This window comes from Tachypleus tridentatus, chromosome 8, assembly GCF_004210375.1.
Source record: "Tachypleus tridentatus isolate NWPU-2018 chromosome 8, ASM421037v1, whole genome shotgun sequence".
Taxonomy (NCBI): domain Eukaryota; kingdom Metazoa; phylum Arthropoda; class Merostomata; order Xiphosura; family Limulidae; genus Tachypleus; species Tachypleus tridentatus.
The window spans coordinates 148249028-148265050 of record NC_134832.1 but is presented as its reverse complement, the minus strand read 5'-3'; the positions used below and the strand labels follow the sequence as shown (position 1 = coordinate 148265050).

The 16023-nt window shown below is 29.6% G+C and overlaps 2 protein-coding genes across 6 annotated transcripts in view; one reads left to right on the top strand and one right to left on the bottom strand.

Annotated features, from left to right (window-relative positions):
- Nucleotides 1-7491, top strand: part of LOC143223728 (adipose-secreted signaling protein-like) — a 33242-nt gene extending 25751 nt beyond the window's left edge. For all 3 annotated transcript variants that reach the window (XM_076452070.1, XM_076452069.1, XM_076452068.1), the window contains exons 6-7: nt 1579-1707; nt 4526-7491. In XM_076452070.1, the coding sequence (XP_076308185.1) occupies nt 1579-1707; nt 4526-4629 (233 nt within the window). In that variant the 3' untranslated portion in view covers nt 4630-7491. The remainder of the gene's footprint in view (nt 1-1578; nt 1708-4525) is intronic.
- A 4501-nt stretch (nt 7492-11992) lies between these two features.
- Nucleotides 11993-14535, bottom strand: LOC143224314 (uncharacterized). Of its 3 annotated transcripts, none has more exons than XM_076452710.1 (4): nt 14432-14535; nt 13910-13977; nt 12755-12878; nt 11993-12386 (listed from the first exon to the last, which is right to left on the bottom strand). In XM_076452710.1, the coding sequence occupies exons 1-4, from the start codon at nt 14433-14435 to the stop codon at nt 12220-12222; spliced, it is 363 nt and encodes a 120-aa protein (XP_076308825.1). In that variant the 5' UTR covers nt 14436-14535; the 3' UTR covers nt 11993-12219. The 3 variants fall into 3 exon arrangements, with proteins under 3 accessions (XP_076308825.1, XP_076308826.1, XP_076308827.1); XM_076452711.1 differs by having other exon boundaries at nt 11993-12383; XM_076452712.1 differs by having other exon boundaries at nt 11993-12353.
- Nucleotides 14536-16023: the final 1488 nt, after the last annotated feature.

Here is a 16023-nt window from a genome sequence, read left to right as displayed (position 1 = left end):
ATTAAACAATCATTATTTCACTACAGCACTGTTTAATGATATTTAATTTTATTAGGTATTTTCATTGCTCTCCCAGATGTTTCTTTATACTTAAGTGCATGTAATATTAGTTTTGTAAAAGGTTTTATAAACACAACTCTTTTTGCATTTTGAGTCACAATGTTAAATTAGAATGTCACCCTTCAAAATGAGTGCTTTATAAGAGTAAGAAACATGTCCTTATAGACAATTGGTGCTGCGTACTGGCTCAGTATTTAAAAATAAGGAATGACTATTTCACCTAAATCTGGCTGTTCAGCCCTTGTGTCACAAAAAGACGTTCTAGTTCAAAACATCAAATGACCATAATCATTATTTGTTATTATAAAAATCTTGCTATAATAAAATGTTTCAATAATAGTATTTGACTTATAGCATTGTTCACTTGAAGAAAAACATACATTAATTCTTTGTTTAAATGAAATATTCATCCATTTTTGAATACAACATCTTTAAAACACTAGACTTGTATATATTCGGTATCATCTATCCCAAAGTATTATAGATAATAACAGTTTAACTAAAGTGTACTATTTGATTTTAAAATAGTTGGTCCAAGTGTCATTAAGTGAATTACATGGACATTTGCTATGCTAAAATATTTTTTATTGCAAGATTTGATATTTTTATCAGAGCTGTTTTTGTAAAACTGAACATGGGCATTTCTTACGTGAAATCATGTGTTTTAGTGTAAGATTTAATCCTTTTATCAGAGCTGCTGTTGGTAAAACTAAACATGGACATTCAGTATTACTGACCTGAATAGAAGTTTATTTGAATGTTTCCACTGCTGTCCAAGGTATTTTCAAGGTTTCTTGTTAATCTGAAAACTCCAGTTTAGCAGCTTGAGTGATGTGGGAAGTAAGTAACACAAACAAATTCTGAAATTCAAATGGAATCATTTGAAAAATTTAGTTTGAAAAGAAAGAGAGGATGGAACTAGTTTTCTACTTGGTGGTAAGCATTTAATGTTACTTCTAATATGTTATCAGTTCTCAGTAAGAAACGTGAAACATCAAAGTGCATAATGTACAAGTGTTACTGAGGCAACCAAGTTTCAGGAAATGAAGGTTGTTTTTAATAAATATTTTATTCGTTAATTGAATGATTATTTCAAACATAGAATTAGGTATTCCAGTGGGACAGTGGTAAATTTATGGAAATACAATGCTAAAATCCAGGGTTCAATTCCACCTGAGAGACAATATGAATAACCTGTTCTGTAACTTTATGCCTCATTAGAAGCTAAGTTGAGAATGTAGAATTCTTAAAGTGTCAGTTTAAATTGCATCAAAATAAAAGAAAAACTGCTTTAGGTGAATTAATTTGTACAGTCTTTAATTAAAGAAAAATTAGAAATATTTGTTAAGTTACAACAACATTACCTTCCCATCAAGCTGAAACGTATTTTTCATTTGAATATGTAATTTACGAGAATCATAGAGCCAGCTGACCAAACATGGTTGAAATTTATGGTTTTAAGAATATGATACAACTGACTTTCAAATCTAATTTAGTTTTATTTCTTCTTTGTTTCAGAAATACCCTATCGAATCACTCTAGAGCTTATTGCATACAAAGAGAAATTATTACGTGAACAAGTTCTGTTAGAAGCCTGTGGGAGCTCTATATTTATCATAACACTGCTACTCCATGCTAGAGTACTTGGTGAGTTCAGATTATTCATTTATGTACCCATCCAAGAAGACATGTACATTAATTTCATTTAAAATCTTTGGTGTCATACCACAACAGTGTATCTGATGGTGACATAATTTTGTTGAAACGTTTTACATTTGTAATAAAGTTTTTTTTTATTTTCTATTTATATCATTTCTGTAGTTTCTTATTGTAGGTTAAAATCAGAGAGTTTTATTGGGGGGAGGTAGAAAAATTGGATTATTTCCCTAAAACGTGGCCAAGGGAATTATCACAGCTAATACAGTAATGACAGCTCTTTAGCATATCTAGATCATTGTGTTGTGTACTTAGAAAATACAAAACATTTATAATACTGACCAAATTTAGTTTTTTTTATAAAGTTAAAACTATATGCTGTTTGACTAGTTAAGCCTTCCATAATGAAAAAATTGGTTTTGGAGATGCTTGCTGTTTTATAGCAAGTTTCCCATCACTCTTTCATATGCACCGTAAGGATTCATTAGTAGTATAAAAAACATATTTATATACTGACAAATAATGAACTTAGACCATCATTTGAAGTGTAAACAAAATGATAAATATTAAAAGCTGTAATGAGTTTCTTATGTTAATTACTGGAATGTTTGTTTGAATCCCAACCCTAGAAAACTGTGATTCAGCATGCTTTAAACATTTAAAGGGACTCCTTTAAGATACATAAAATGTACCACATGTACTCTGATATTTTATACAACTAACTCAGGTTATAACTCTTAAACAGCTCTATAAAATCAAATAGAACTGTTTGTAATTAGGGAGCAGTGTTCAACATAGTATTATTAAATAATAAACATTCAAAGATCAGATATGTAAAAATCCACCCAGTCTCATTGACCTTAATTCTACTAGCATCCTTTACTGCATGTTACGAGGTTTTGTGACTTGTGTTCAGAATTTAATTAAACTAATATTTATTTGTTATACCAATTTGTAGAGCATAAAATTGTTGCTGATAATTCATATTTTAATATTATTTATGTTTTAAGTTCTTAATTTTATAAGGCAGTGTTTAAAAAACAATCTTGAGTTTCCCATAGTGTGAGAAATGTTCTCTAGGCATTCCTTCTTTTCTGTTTTTTTCACTACCCTTCTAATCAGTACAAAATTTAACATACTCACTATGAGATTGTCATTGCTAAGACAAACCATAACTTTTTTGGCTTCAATTTTGTTGATTTATAGAGCTATCAAATATAAATTCACACCCTTTATGTCACATCATTTCTTTCAGGATTGGTAATAGCTCTCTCTTGCTCTTAATGTTTTACTGTGTATAACCAATAGAAAGCTAGTGTGTGTATTTATCAAATTACCTATTATATTACTTTGTTTTTAAAACATAGAATTTTCATTTTCTTTGTAAATACAAATTTAATTTCAAGGGAAAGATTTTCCACTGGGCCAGTGGTAAGTCTTCAGATTTACATTAAAATCAGGGGTTCGATTTCCCTTGGATATCCTAGTGTGGCTTTGCTATAAGCCAACACTCAGAAACATACATCCAAGGGAAAGTTAATGATTAGCTTGTATGAATTTGAATGGTTCTTGGTGCATAGTTAGAAAGTCAGACAAATTCTCATAGTTATCACAAATTGTCTGATTTCCATGTGTTATTATTTTATGTTCATTGGTGCATTATTTAGTTAAACAAATATTATTTAGTGTATCACTACCATTAAAGTGGAAAAGGTAGGGTTAAGTGTTATTAATAGTTGACAGCAAAACAAAGAAGACCCAGGTAAGTACTATGTTTCTTGTTTTCGTGTAATAAGTAAAAGGAAAGTTAGCTAAGGTTAGATTAGATAAAACAAGTAATAATATAATAAATATGTTTCACAAGACATGCGTGAGCAGCTAAGAGTAATATAATATGGGTATTTTAATTTGATAGAGTGATATGAGCTAAACATTTCCAAAGTGATTTCCAACTTATAAAGGCATGAATAGTAGTAGTAGTCAGACAAAGGACAATAAAATAATAAAAACTAACAATAAATAGATGTATACTATTTAAGAGTTTAAAGCTACATAGGATAAACAAGTGTAGTTTCCTGTTACAATTTGAAGTCATTCTAGAAAGACAAAAAAAAGGATAATTAACATATATTTCAAATTTTGTTTGCTGGTTATGAGGTAGGTCAAATTAAGCAACCTTGTATAGAATTAGGATAGAGAAAATAGCAAATAAAATATGAAGTTTTATTAAGAATAAGCATATGAAATATATTTAGCAGGTTTTAGAGATTACATAAATGAAATTTGAGATTTTTTAGATTAAGAACATTACTTTTAATGTTAACATTAAAGTAAGTTTGCATGTGGATTAGTAAAGAAAATAAGTGATACATTCATGAAAAAAAATCCTCTTTTTTAGTTTATTAAAAAATAATTCACTAAAGGTTTTGGTATTTTGTATGGGAAGGATTTGTAATGTTTATTGCAAGTCTGCCAAATTTTGTGAAGATATAAATAATATATTGAAAGTTTATAGTATCAAAACTATGAAGAAGTAAAAGGAGGTTACATGATTGGCCAAATTGACCTTGCCCATATTGAGAGAGTTAATGATATACAAAATGAATGTAGTCAAACTAGTTTTTATGTAATTGTCAGTGATATGGTACATATTAGAAGTGTTTACTCAGCCTATGAATAAACTTGTATTTAAAAAATATATATATATTTCTTTTAGAGAATTGTAAAGTTTAAATTTCTGTATTTTTTCAGGTGAAAGTGAATGTTTTATAGTAACTTTTATATAGTTTATTTTTATACTTTTTTTCAGGGAAAGGTAAGGGAACTCCATTTCTGAAGAATGGAATTCGGTGCATTGGTCAAGAAATGGACGAAGAAGAATCAGAGTACAGTGTTTGGCAGGGATATGACTGATGTAGTGGTTGAAAATCAAGTCTTTGCTCTTGTATAAATACTCTTGAAAAGTTTGCAAGCTTGGTTATATTAATTAGTTTTCAATAACTGGAAGCACCATGTACCCAAGAAGAAAATATAAACTAATTTTTGTCACTGTTTTCTACCATTTTGTATTTTTTCAAGCATAATTCCTAATGCTTCAAGTATATATGTATTTGATTCATAATCTCTTTGATTTCTTTGTACAAGAGAGATCTATTGCAGTCTCGATGGTCATATTTTTTAAGTACCTGAAAAACTGCAATTTTCATAAGAAACTTTCTTTCATAAGTTATTAACTTCTTGGAAAAAGTACATCAGAGTGTCTCATGTTTTTGTTGAAACATTAACTACAAAAAAGAATTGATAATATAAATATCTTAACTCTACTAAGTGTAAAAACTTTTTTATATACTTTCCATGATACTTTTAAACCAAAAAGTTTCATTAATTACATAAGATATATACTCTTGATTGTGTAAGTACCGAGAGTTTAGTTTGAGTGAAATCAGAAATTTATTTAGAAACCTTATTAACTCATTTGATTTCAGCTTTAAAATTAATTTTTTTTAATATACAGTGAAAACATTACTGATCATAAGTTTAAAAGGTGATCATTCAAAACCAGTTTAAAGAAAAATTTATTTTAAGAGTAGTAGTTTCTAACAACAAATGTTATTAATGATGCAGTTACAGAGTTAAAGGTGACTGGAGTCTGTGAAGGCTGAGGTTTCAAGCCTGTTCCTGTTTACTATGCTTTGATGTATAAAGAATAGAAACATGACATTTTATTTAAATAATGACTTTATGATGACAGATGTTAATTATTTGCTGTCTCTATTCTTTCATGGAATATCTGAAGTTGCTGTTTTGGTTTGTTTTGAAAGTGCCATTCACATAAGTGCTTATAATTCTATCATATTGAGAGGTAATGTAACTGATTAATGCATTATCACTCTGGCCAAGTATATGTGAAAGGAAATGAAATGTAGACTATAAGGAATGGCCTGTCCAAATATTTTATGACAGATTACTATTGTAGGCAAATTTCTTGTTGTTTAAGTCAATATTTATTGAAAATTAGATGGTAGACTGAGGAATTAATAATTAGAAACTCTCAGCCAAAATTAGAGATGTTCACAGTTTTGCAGTTAGCTCTGCATTTTGTATGTAGCAGGGTATTATTGCACTCAACTATGTTAATCAGTGGTGATATTCTGAACTTCATTACTTCTCCATGTGAAACATTAAGCCATGGATCATTTCTTGTTTACTGTACCTCGATAAACTGTTAAGAAAAGGTGTGATAACACTGCTTTTACTGAATCGAGTCTGAGGAGATATATCTGTTACTCCAATATGAAACAAAAAGTCAAAAATAATATATATAATAGCAAAAGTTCAAAAACTGTTAAAAGTGAACAAGAAAAAATCCAAGTACAATCATAATGTGTTTTCTGTAAAAAACGTTATAATGTGGCCTGCTGAAAAAAGGAAACAGGAGTATAGTAGTTCTTACTTGTAGATGGTGTATTTCAAAAACAAGAATACTTGATAAAAATATCATAAACATATTTTTATAAACAAAATACCAGTTAGTCTAGAAGTCTTATTTCATGATTTATATTCAGATAGTTCGATGTGTGTAGCTTTATATATAACTTATGTTTACAATACATTTAAGACCGTACATGTAAGAATTTTGAAGGATATGCAGTTGTAAGACAATAAGTTTATGTTTTGTAAGTTTTTTTAAAGACTTTTTTTGGAAAATTTATTTTAAAAAAGCAATAAAAACTAATGTTTCCTGTTATTTTGAAATTGCAGTCATAAACAAAGTGAGAGGAAAATACAAAAATTGTTATGTATGGTAATAGTGTTTATTGTTCTTCATTAATTAAATGTTGTTATGAAACTATTAAAGATTAGGAATTGTTTAATAGAATAATTAGAGTAAAGAGTGTAAGCAGAGTATCATGGTGCACTTGTTAAAAGAACAAGTTACATGAGAATAATCACTTATGAATATTCTACCAATATTTCATTTTAACTTAAAAATACAGAACATGCCCTATATTCTGCCTTGATAACTTCACTAGGAGCTCATCTTGTATTGTTAGAGGTTGTTCTGATCTCAGGAGTATTATTAGATGAATCTTGTGAGAGTGTGTTACACTGTGTAACTTCCTTAAAAGATAATGATAGAATAAACTAGGATGTAAAACAGTGACCGGCTGGTCATTCTGTGAATAGAACTATGACAAAACTAGTTAGTTATTCCATGAACAGAAGTTAAACAAAACCAGCTGATATTGCAGTATTCTAAATATATATTTTCTTAAGTGCAAAAAAAAAAGTGGATGCACCATTCCAGTTATAATGATATGAAATGTACCAAAAATATTGTTATCTTATAAAGAAGTAAAGGACTTTACACATTGTGTTACTATTATTTGTAAGTCTCATTAATTTTGCTATTTAGTGTTGTTAGACTGTAGGTTGTCGCAAACTTTAAGAAGATGTTGGTTTTCATTATTAATTTTTCCTGCAGTTTTTAATGAGTCTGCTATAAGAAATATGCTTAAATGTTTTTAAGAATTAAGTAAGGAGTTTCTGCTGACAGTGAGTCCTAAAACTCAGTGATAGAATATTCCAGAAGTTTTAACTTTAGAATTATTTGGTGATAGAGTTTGCATATTTTTATGTTGTGTTGTATATCATTGTAAATTTATATTTGCTGATAACAGAGAAACTAGAAAGCATTCTGTATATCTACCACAGTTGTACTTTTAATTTGATCAAATGTGTAATAAAAATTCAAGGATTAATATTCTTTACCAAGACAGTATGCCGTGTTTCAATATCTTTAGAGAGACTGAGGAACTCGTCACATGATTTTTCATTTGTATGATACTGTGATTTGTTTGTGGACTTCCTTAACACATCATTTAATATAATGGTGTATCCCTCCTTTTATACAAAACTTAATACAGTTTTCATATGTTTTTATTAATTCCATGATAATGGAGCTGAAGAAATACATCAGAACAGTGGCATTTTTGTTGTAGTATCTAATTTTGACTATTAAACACATTAACGTGATCAACATTTTCTAAATTTTTATTTTGTTTGTCATCAAAGACAAAGAACTTGGGCAGGTATTCATGATTATTTTAATAATATGGTTGTAGTTTATGGTTATTGTATAATATGTAAAAGTATTCATGGCTGTTCAGGAAGCCACAAACATCATTTTCTTGGACGTACCTGATTTCTGGTCATTGTGTACTCATTGCTAAGATATAGTGCAATATTTTGTTAATTTATTAGTAGTAATTTTACAAGTTTGACATTTTAGGCTATGTTTGGCTCAAGTATGTTTTATCTGTTCTAGGTGGCTTGTTTGATTTATCTTGTAATACTGAAATACTTTGTAGGATGCACAAGTTTTACTAGTGGGCAAGATGGTCACAAGACAGAGAGTGTTTGGAAATGCTTTACGTATTGCATTTAAGTTGGTTTTTCAATACAGATTGAGCCTTTTTTACTTTATCAGTATGAGAAGCCTGGCATGACTTGATGCTAGGATGCTCAACTTGTAATCCGAGGGTCGTAGCTTCAATTCCCCATCACATGAAACATGGTTGTCTTCTCAGTCAGGTGGGGTGTTTTGATGTAAAGGTCAGTTCACTATTTATTGGTAAAAGAGTTGGGAGTGGGTGATGTTGACTAGCTGCCTTCCCTCTTGTCTTACACTGCTAAGGCAGATACACCTTTTGTAGCTTTGTGCAAAATTCAAGAAACAGAAAACCCAACATGAGAATGTACAGAAATTATCTTTTACTATTGTAGTTTGCAAGGAGTCTATTATGGTTTGCTTGAATCTCACTGGCTGACTTTTGAGTTTAAAATGTTTTTTGTTTTGTAGCTCTTTTGATAAAATTAGAAAGTACAAAAGTATTAGAAGTTTTTATTCATTTGGTTTCTGACTTGTGTTTCCTAAAGTTGTGGGTATAGCTATGAGCTAAGGTTTGGTTATTGTGTTTTTCTCTTAAAAAAAACAAAAACAAAACAACTTAAGTTTTTTTTACCATAATATTTTAAGATAGAATCTTTGGTTGCTCTTAATATGTTACAAGTAAATGGTATTGACTAGGAGAGGAGCATGAAGATATTACTTTATAGAATGTTTTAAGATATCCTGAAATGAGTTTTAAAAATAAAAATAAATGAATTTTTGTTTGTTAGAACTGAGGCTGTCAAAAAATATGGTGAGTGTTTGGGATGTGTTTTGCAGGAGAAAATGGATATGTGGATTAGCAGTTTCAACAGACCACTTAATAATGCTGTAAAAACTAATTAGTTATGATATGTCAAGGAAAACAGGTTATACGTTTTCAGAGAAACATCCATGTTGCTTTGGTTTTGTATGAACCTGAGAAAGTGTTAAAATTTTATCACTCTGAATGTTAAAAGAGCCTACTAGAAAAAGTTTTTTTTTTTTTAAGACCTTGATCTTAGTAGTGGTGAAGATATGATTTGATATCTAGTACAGTGGTACTAGTATTGTGATGATTGTACTGAGCAAGACGTTTATGCTAAAAGTAACTATTTCTATAATTACAGAAAATTATGTCTCCAGTTTTAGGAAGTTTAACAAATTACAAAAAACTATAAAACAGTCTGGGTGATGGGAAAATGTTAATGAAGGTTAAAGTGGTGTTAATTTAACCAAACAAGCTCTAAAACATATTTTTTCAAAGCAATAGTTTGTGACTAAATGAATTATGAATTAAATTATTAATATGTTACAAATTGCAATATTTGAAAATAAGCATATGAATTCATTCCTGAAATGGAGATTGTAAACATTATTCTAACTAAAAACAAGTTGAGAACATTTGTTAGCCCAAAAAGTAAATTTTCACTAGTAGATTACCCAGATAAACCACAAAAAGAGAGCAAAGTATACTATAAGATATTTAAGAGATCTCATGAGAATCTATGACAAGAATCAAAGATTGTACAGTTAAATATGCACAATTACAGATATCTTTAAAACAAACATAATATCAAAGTAGTGAAAATATATTAAACACTAGACATATTGATTATATTAATTCACTATTCCACAAATGCCAAAAGAATTGCAAATAATGTTTTATGAGTTTACTGTGGGCCAGGCTTTCTTAAGTGTCCAATTAGGTGTTGCCAGTGTTCTGGGGCACATTTCTCTGAAAACATACCTTACAAAATATATAATAATTTCTGAATGGTAGGAGATGGACAGAGCTTTCCAAATTGTTAAGTTTTTCCAGCAAACCAAGGAAATAAATGTGTTAAAACTAGCATGTTATTGTCATAAAAATTTAATTTTAAAGCAATAACACAAAAACCGTAAGTTTGACTTGAGCCTTTATTGTGATTAATTAGGAAACGTGTTTTGAAAATTTGTTGTTAGCTGATTGTCTCATTACCTTTTCGTATACAAAAATATCCATAATAGCATGTTGCCATAATCATATGTTCTCTTTTACAGCTGTTTATTTTCAAGACAATAAGTATAGATTTTTGAGTAACTAAAAAGATTAGGGTGTAAAATGAATCTGAGAAGTAAATAATTTGATTTGATCATACCCTAAACACAGGTATGAAGACACATTTTGGGTATGTCCATTTGGAGCTTGTAATAAAATTGTTTTTTTCAAGCATGTAATCTTCATTACACATGTATCTATTGTAGATATTCAAGTTGTGTTATTTTGTTATTATGTATAACAACCAAGATATTTGGTACAACTAAAAGGGTAAGAGTAAATTGCATTATTTAGTTAAAATAACTAAACATGAAATTACATATTCCCCTTTATTTCAGTTTTGCTTCAGAGGGAAATACATACGGTGAATATTGTTTTTATCACTATATTTAGTTTCCACCACATGCAGGTGATTAGAATAGGGTGGATTTGAAATGTATTATGCTCAAATCAACTCATTTCCTGAAAGAGAAGTCAAGTGGGATTACATAACAGGTGAGTGTGTTTCTTTAAGTAACATTCAGATGGTTGGAGTGGTGGTAGTTGTACGTTTAAATGACTTATAAATTACAGAGCTAAATCTGTGAGCAACAATTAAAGGTCAGTTTATAAAAACAGATAATTATGGACATGGTGAGATGCTAGGGATCTATTTATAAAAACAGATAATTATGTACATGGTGAGGTGCTAGGGATCTATTTATAAAAACAGATAATTATGGACATGGTGAGATGCTAGGGATCTATTTATAAAACAGATAATTATGGACATGGTGAGATGCTAGGGATCTATTTATAAAAACAGATAATTATGGACATGGTGAGATGCTAGGGATCTATTTATAAAAACAGATAATTATGGACATGGTGAGATGCTAGGGATCTATTTATAAAAACAGATAATTATGGACATGGTGAGATGCTAGGGATCTATTTATAAAAACAGATAATTATGGACATGGTGAGATGCTAGGGATCTATTTATAAAAACAGATAATTATTGACATGGTGAGATGCTAGGGATCTATTTATAAAACAGATAATTATGGACATGGTGAGATGCTAGGGATCTATTTATAAAAACAGATAATTATGTACATGGTGAGGTGCTAGGGATCTATTTATAAAAACAGATAATTATTGACATGGTGAGATGCTAGGGATCTATTTATAAAAACATATAATTAATGACATGGTGAGATGCTAGGGATCTGTTTATAAAAACAGATAATTATGTACATGGTGAGGTGCTAGGGATCTATTTATAAAAACAGATAATTATGGACATGGTGAGATGCTAGGGATCTATTTATAAAAACAGATAATTATGGACATGGTGAGATGCTAGGGATCTATTTATAAAAACAGATAATTATGGACATGGTGAGATGTAGGTAAAGGAATTCATTTTAATTCAACTCCTTATATATGCTTCACACTTCTTCATATAATACTACATTATAACAAAAATTTACATTTATGATCTATGGAACAAGACTAATATAAAATAACTATTATTATTAGTCTGCTGTAGCTAGGTTTACTGTAGTAATGTAAATGTTATCACATTAATATCTCTACCTATATTTGCTAACATACAAGCAATAGAATATAGTCTGAGTATTAGATGTTTGACACAAGGTTTTTCAGTAGCTATATTTTCAAAAACTGTATAAATCATACTGATAAAAAACGTGTTTTTTCAACATTTTCCACTTGAGAAATGGACCCTTAAGAAAGCCTGGTCCTTATATGTGTTAAAGTTGTTTCATCCAGTACAAAGCACAAGAAAGAGCTGATTTTATCTGCAAGTGAGACTTTATTCTTTCTATATCTTGAACTAGAAATAAAAATACACTTGTAAAGTAACAACCATCCATGTTTAAGGATTCACAATTTTGAACAATAAAACTGTAATATATTTACACACTTTACTAATGTCATTAGTATACAGTTCAGAATAATCTCCATAACAACAGATAGTACAATAGTAACTTTCATAACATTTATTTATAAAGTTTTTGGTGAACGTTTAATCTTTAGTTTCTGGTTCTTGTAATTCTTTTTCACAAGCACAGAATGCTAATTCCATTTCTTTAGTTTGTTCTCTTATTTCAGGAGGATCTAACATCACTGAAAGTTCAGTGTCACAAAGTGCACTCTTTGCTGTAATACACAGGAAACATTCTGTATGATCTGCTAAGTTAAGAACAAAGGTTTCAAACAGTTGAGCTAGAAATATGTAATTTAACATTGGCAAAAACTAGAGATAACTAATGCTAAATTTTACCTGCAGGAAAATAACTTTTAATTAAAAGTTTTAAAAATGTTTTGATGGCTAAAAGTTTATGCTTAACAGAAATTATATACAAGACAACAACATCTAATGAGGAATTAGTTTATGCTTAACAGAAATTATATACAAGACAACAACATCTAATGAGGAATTAGCCTTTTTCTACTATTTGTGTTTCTTTTAACTTAGTTAATTGGTTCTAAACATTTTTAAAATGTTTTTTATTTCACTATTATATCGTTCTGAAATTCTGTAAAATATGTGGAACTACCTCGAGTTTTCAAAATGGATTCCTCCAGTTTTATTAACTCATCTTGCATTAGTTCTATCTGAGCTATAAGTTCTGAAGAGCTTAGGTCTTCACTTCCATCAGTAGAATTCCTTATCAAGTTGTCCTATAAGAACTTGTGACTAAAAAACTCAACAGTTTTTACAACTAACAGATCAATAATAATCAAAAATAGAATATCATCTCTCAATCAGAGCTTGACAACAAGACTTGACTGAAAAATTCTCATCTGTGGTAGATGCATAAAACATCAGGTTATGATGGTGTTACTACAGAATTTAAAACAATTTACTGTTTGAGAACTGTGGATAAACCCTTTTCCGTGCATGTGAATTCAACATTACAAATTGTTTAGTGATGTTCATGATACTACATGTAACATTCATCATAGGTTTGTTGTTAACACAAGAATCAAAATCAATCTAATGTACATTTTTGGCTCTGCCTATCCTGCCTACACAAGTGATTCAGAAAAACATGTGGATTAATTATTTTAGAATAAAATGATAAAATCCTGAGAACTTTATTAGTCACAGTTCTGAATACTGAGAATCAGTGGAGCATTGAAAATGGATGGACCTGATACTTATGACAAAAATACCACGATGCAGGTGTTTTTTACATAACCCTCTTATTTAGTCCGTTATGAATTTCAAATAAGAGATACGTAAAAAAATGCTATTTTTGCCACACCTATGTTTCAAACTGTGAAGTAAAGAAGTTAAAATAAATATGTAGAGCTTGTTACCCAAAAAATCTGATTTCAAAACATTAACGAATATGTGATATTAAGCAATAATATCTGCTTTGTACATCAGTATCTAACTTCTAAATAAAGTTAAATTTAAACTGTTTTTCGACTATAATGGCAGAAATATTATTAATAAAATATGCTAATGAGTATAATGACTTGTTAAATTGATATATTAATAATATTATTATTGATATTATACACTAACAGAAAATCAAGCCTCCAAACCTTCTAAGAGTCTGAACAAGAATGTATTTCTATGGCTCTAAAATACATAAAATGAAAAAAACGTTAATTAGCTATTTTCAAATATTTATATCATTTACTGACGTCAATATTTACATGAACCTGGCAATGAATTAACTTATTTTAATGGTGCGCTTTACCTCATAATCGAAAGTTAATTCTGAAACTTCACTTTCTTCGCGAGTGTTTCCTTCAGGAGTAGATTCCTCTAGACATGAAGAATTAATTTGTGAGTGTTTAACACTTGTGAAGACCATCTTGTGATACCAAATAAGACCATACACTACAGCAACCAGTAGGATATTTCCGTTACATTTTTATTTTTTTTAATCTTTTCAACTAGTGAATTATTGTAATAAACTTTACGTCGTATTAAATAAGATAAAAACACCAAAGGTTTTTTTCAGTACCTTCATGATTACATGCAAACTATAAATTATTTAGCATATGATGGTTTTGTAATGAACAAAACTGAGGCTGAGGATGTTACAAAAGAATTTTTAAGTTTAAGCTTATACAAATCCTTATAAGTCACGACCAAATTAGGCTGCTCTTGCAATCTAAATTTTCATATTAATTTACCATGGCTCTATATAATACTATTCATTAATGTACAACGCTGTGTTATTGACATTCTATATACATATAAAGAAAATACATACCCATGAATTTGAATTAATATTAAACTACCTCGAGCGTAGTTCTTCACTTTTATAAATCTGTTATAAGAGTGTCGTCTGCTAATTCTTTCTATCGCATAAAATTTGAATAATGCCCTCTAAGAAAAAATAATTCTAAGCAGCATATGTAATGATATATATATAAATTTCAAAAACTTCTAAAATAAATATAAGTATAAAATATTTACAATTCAGAACATATTAATGTACTTTGTAATTTAACTCTTTAAATATTTTTGCGCTTACATTTTTTACACACGTATATACATTTATATATTCAATTATAAATAAAATCCAAATCGTACAGAACAAACGCCGCGCCATCATTACACATTCTAACGCCCTTGATAAAATATTAACGTGAGCTCTCTTAACTGCCAAAATATAAACAATACATTCTAGTTCATTTACACACACAAACAATATGGAAACGCCATGTTTAATCCGAAAACCATGCGTTTATAATATAACAAGTGTAAAAGAAAGAAAGAATTTAAAAGTTTACAAATACAAGTTGAGGTTGTTACATACGTAATCTAACTAACTATAGCAATATAGATTGTCTTAAAGCTCCAAAATGTATTGAAATAGGAAAGTTAGAATTATAAAAACCGAGATACTTAATTTTTTATATTTGATAAATCACTGCAGTTATATTAACCTCAGCCAAAATAGGAATATTTTCTAATTGTAAGTAACTCAGTTTTGTTGTTTTGACTTTCTTGTTTCCATACTTTTGTATCGTTAAAAACATCTAATTATCTAAGTTGCGTATATATAGATTCATACTTGTCTTTGTAAAAATTTTAAATGTCTTTATTATACAGGGTGGCCCGTAAGTCCCTACCCATCCATATATCACATGTACCCAGTGTATGTGTGGTGTCACCAGTATTATTGCGCTCATGTACCCACGTACTTATCACAATACGCTCTTCAAGTGTAAATGGGCTTACATCGGCCATATTTATCTGAAAAAAAAAACACACACACAAGAAATTCATATTACATGCGTAACTGAATATAACACAATAACATATGGATGGGTAGGGACTTACGGGCCACCCTGTATATGTTTTTCTCCTTTTTACTAGCTGCATTTTCGTTCGCCAGCAATTCTGTGAACAAATTAGGGTGACAATATTTGTCATATTTTCTTTACGCTTAGAAAAAAAATCGTTTAAGTAGTGAAATTTTGATTTATTCAGTAAATATGTCTGAGGGTCGTGGGTTCAAATCCCCATCTCACCAAACATACTCGCCCTTTCAGCTGTGGGGGCGTTATAATGTAATGGTCAATCTCACTATTCGTTGGTAAAAGAGTAGCCCAAGAGTTGGCGGTGGGTGGTGATGACTAGCTGCCTTCCCTCTAGTTTTACACTGCTAAATTAGGGACGGCTAGCACAGATAGCCCTCGAGTAGCTTTGTGCGAAATTCCAAAAAAAAACAAGAAACTTTTCTCTACTCTTACACTGCCAAATTTGGGACGGCTAGCGCAGAAAGTCATCGTGTAGCTTTGCGCGAAATTCAAAACAAACAATAGCTAGACAAAAATGCTTAGACAAAATTGTTGA

Bases quoted from the DNA above. Each gene is read 5' to 3' on its own strand.
- LOC143224314 (XM_076452710.1), bottom strand. The intron at 12,879-13,909 runs GTAAAGCGCACC...AAGTTCTTATAG, and splicing joins AATTAACTTTCGATTATGAG to GACAACTTGATAAGGAATTC. The intron at 12,387-12,754 runs GTAGTTCCACAT...TTCTTAACTTAG, and splicing joins ATCCATTTTGAAAACTCGAG to CAGATCATACAGAATGTTTC.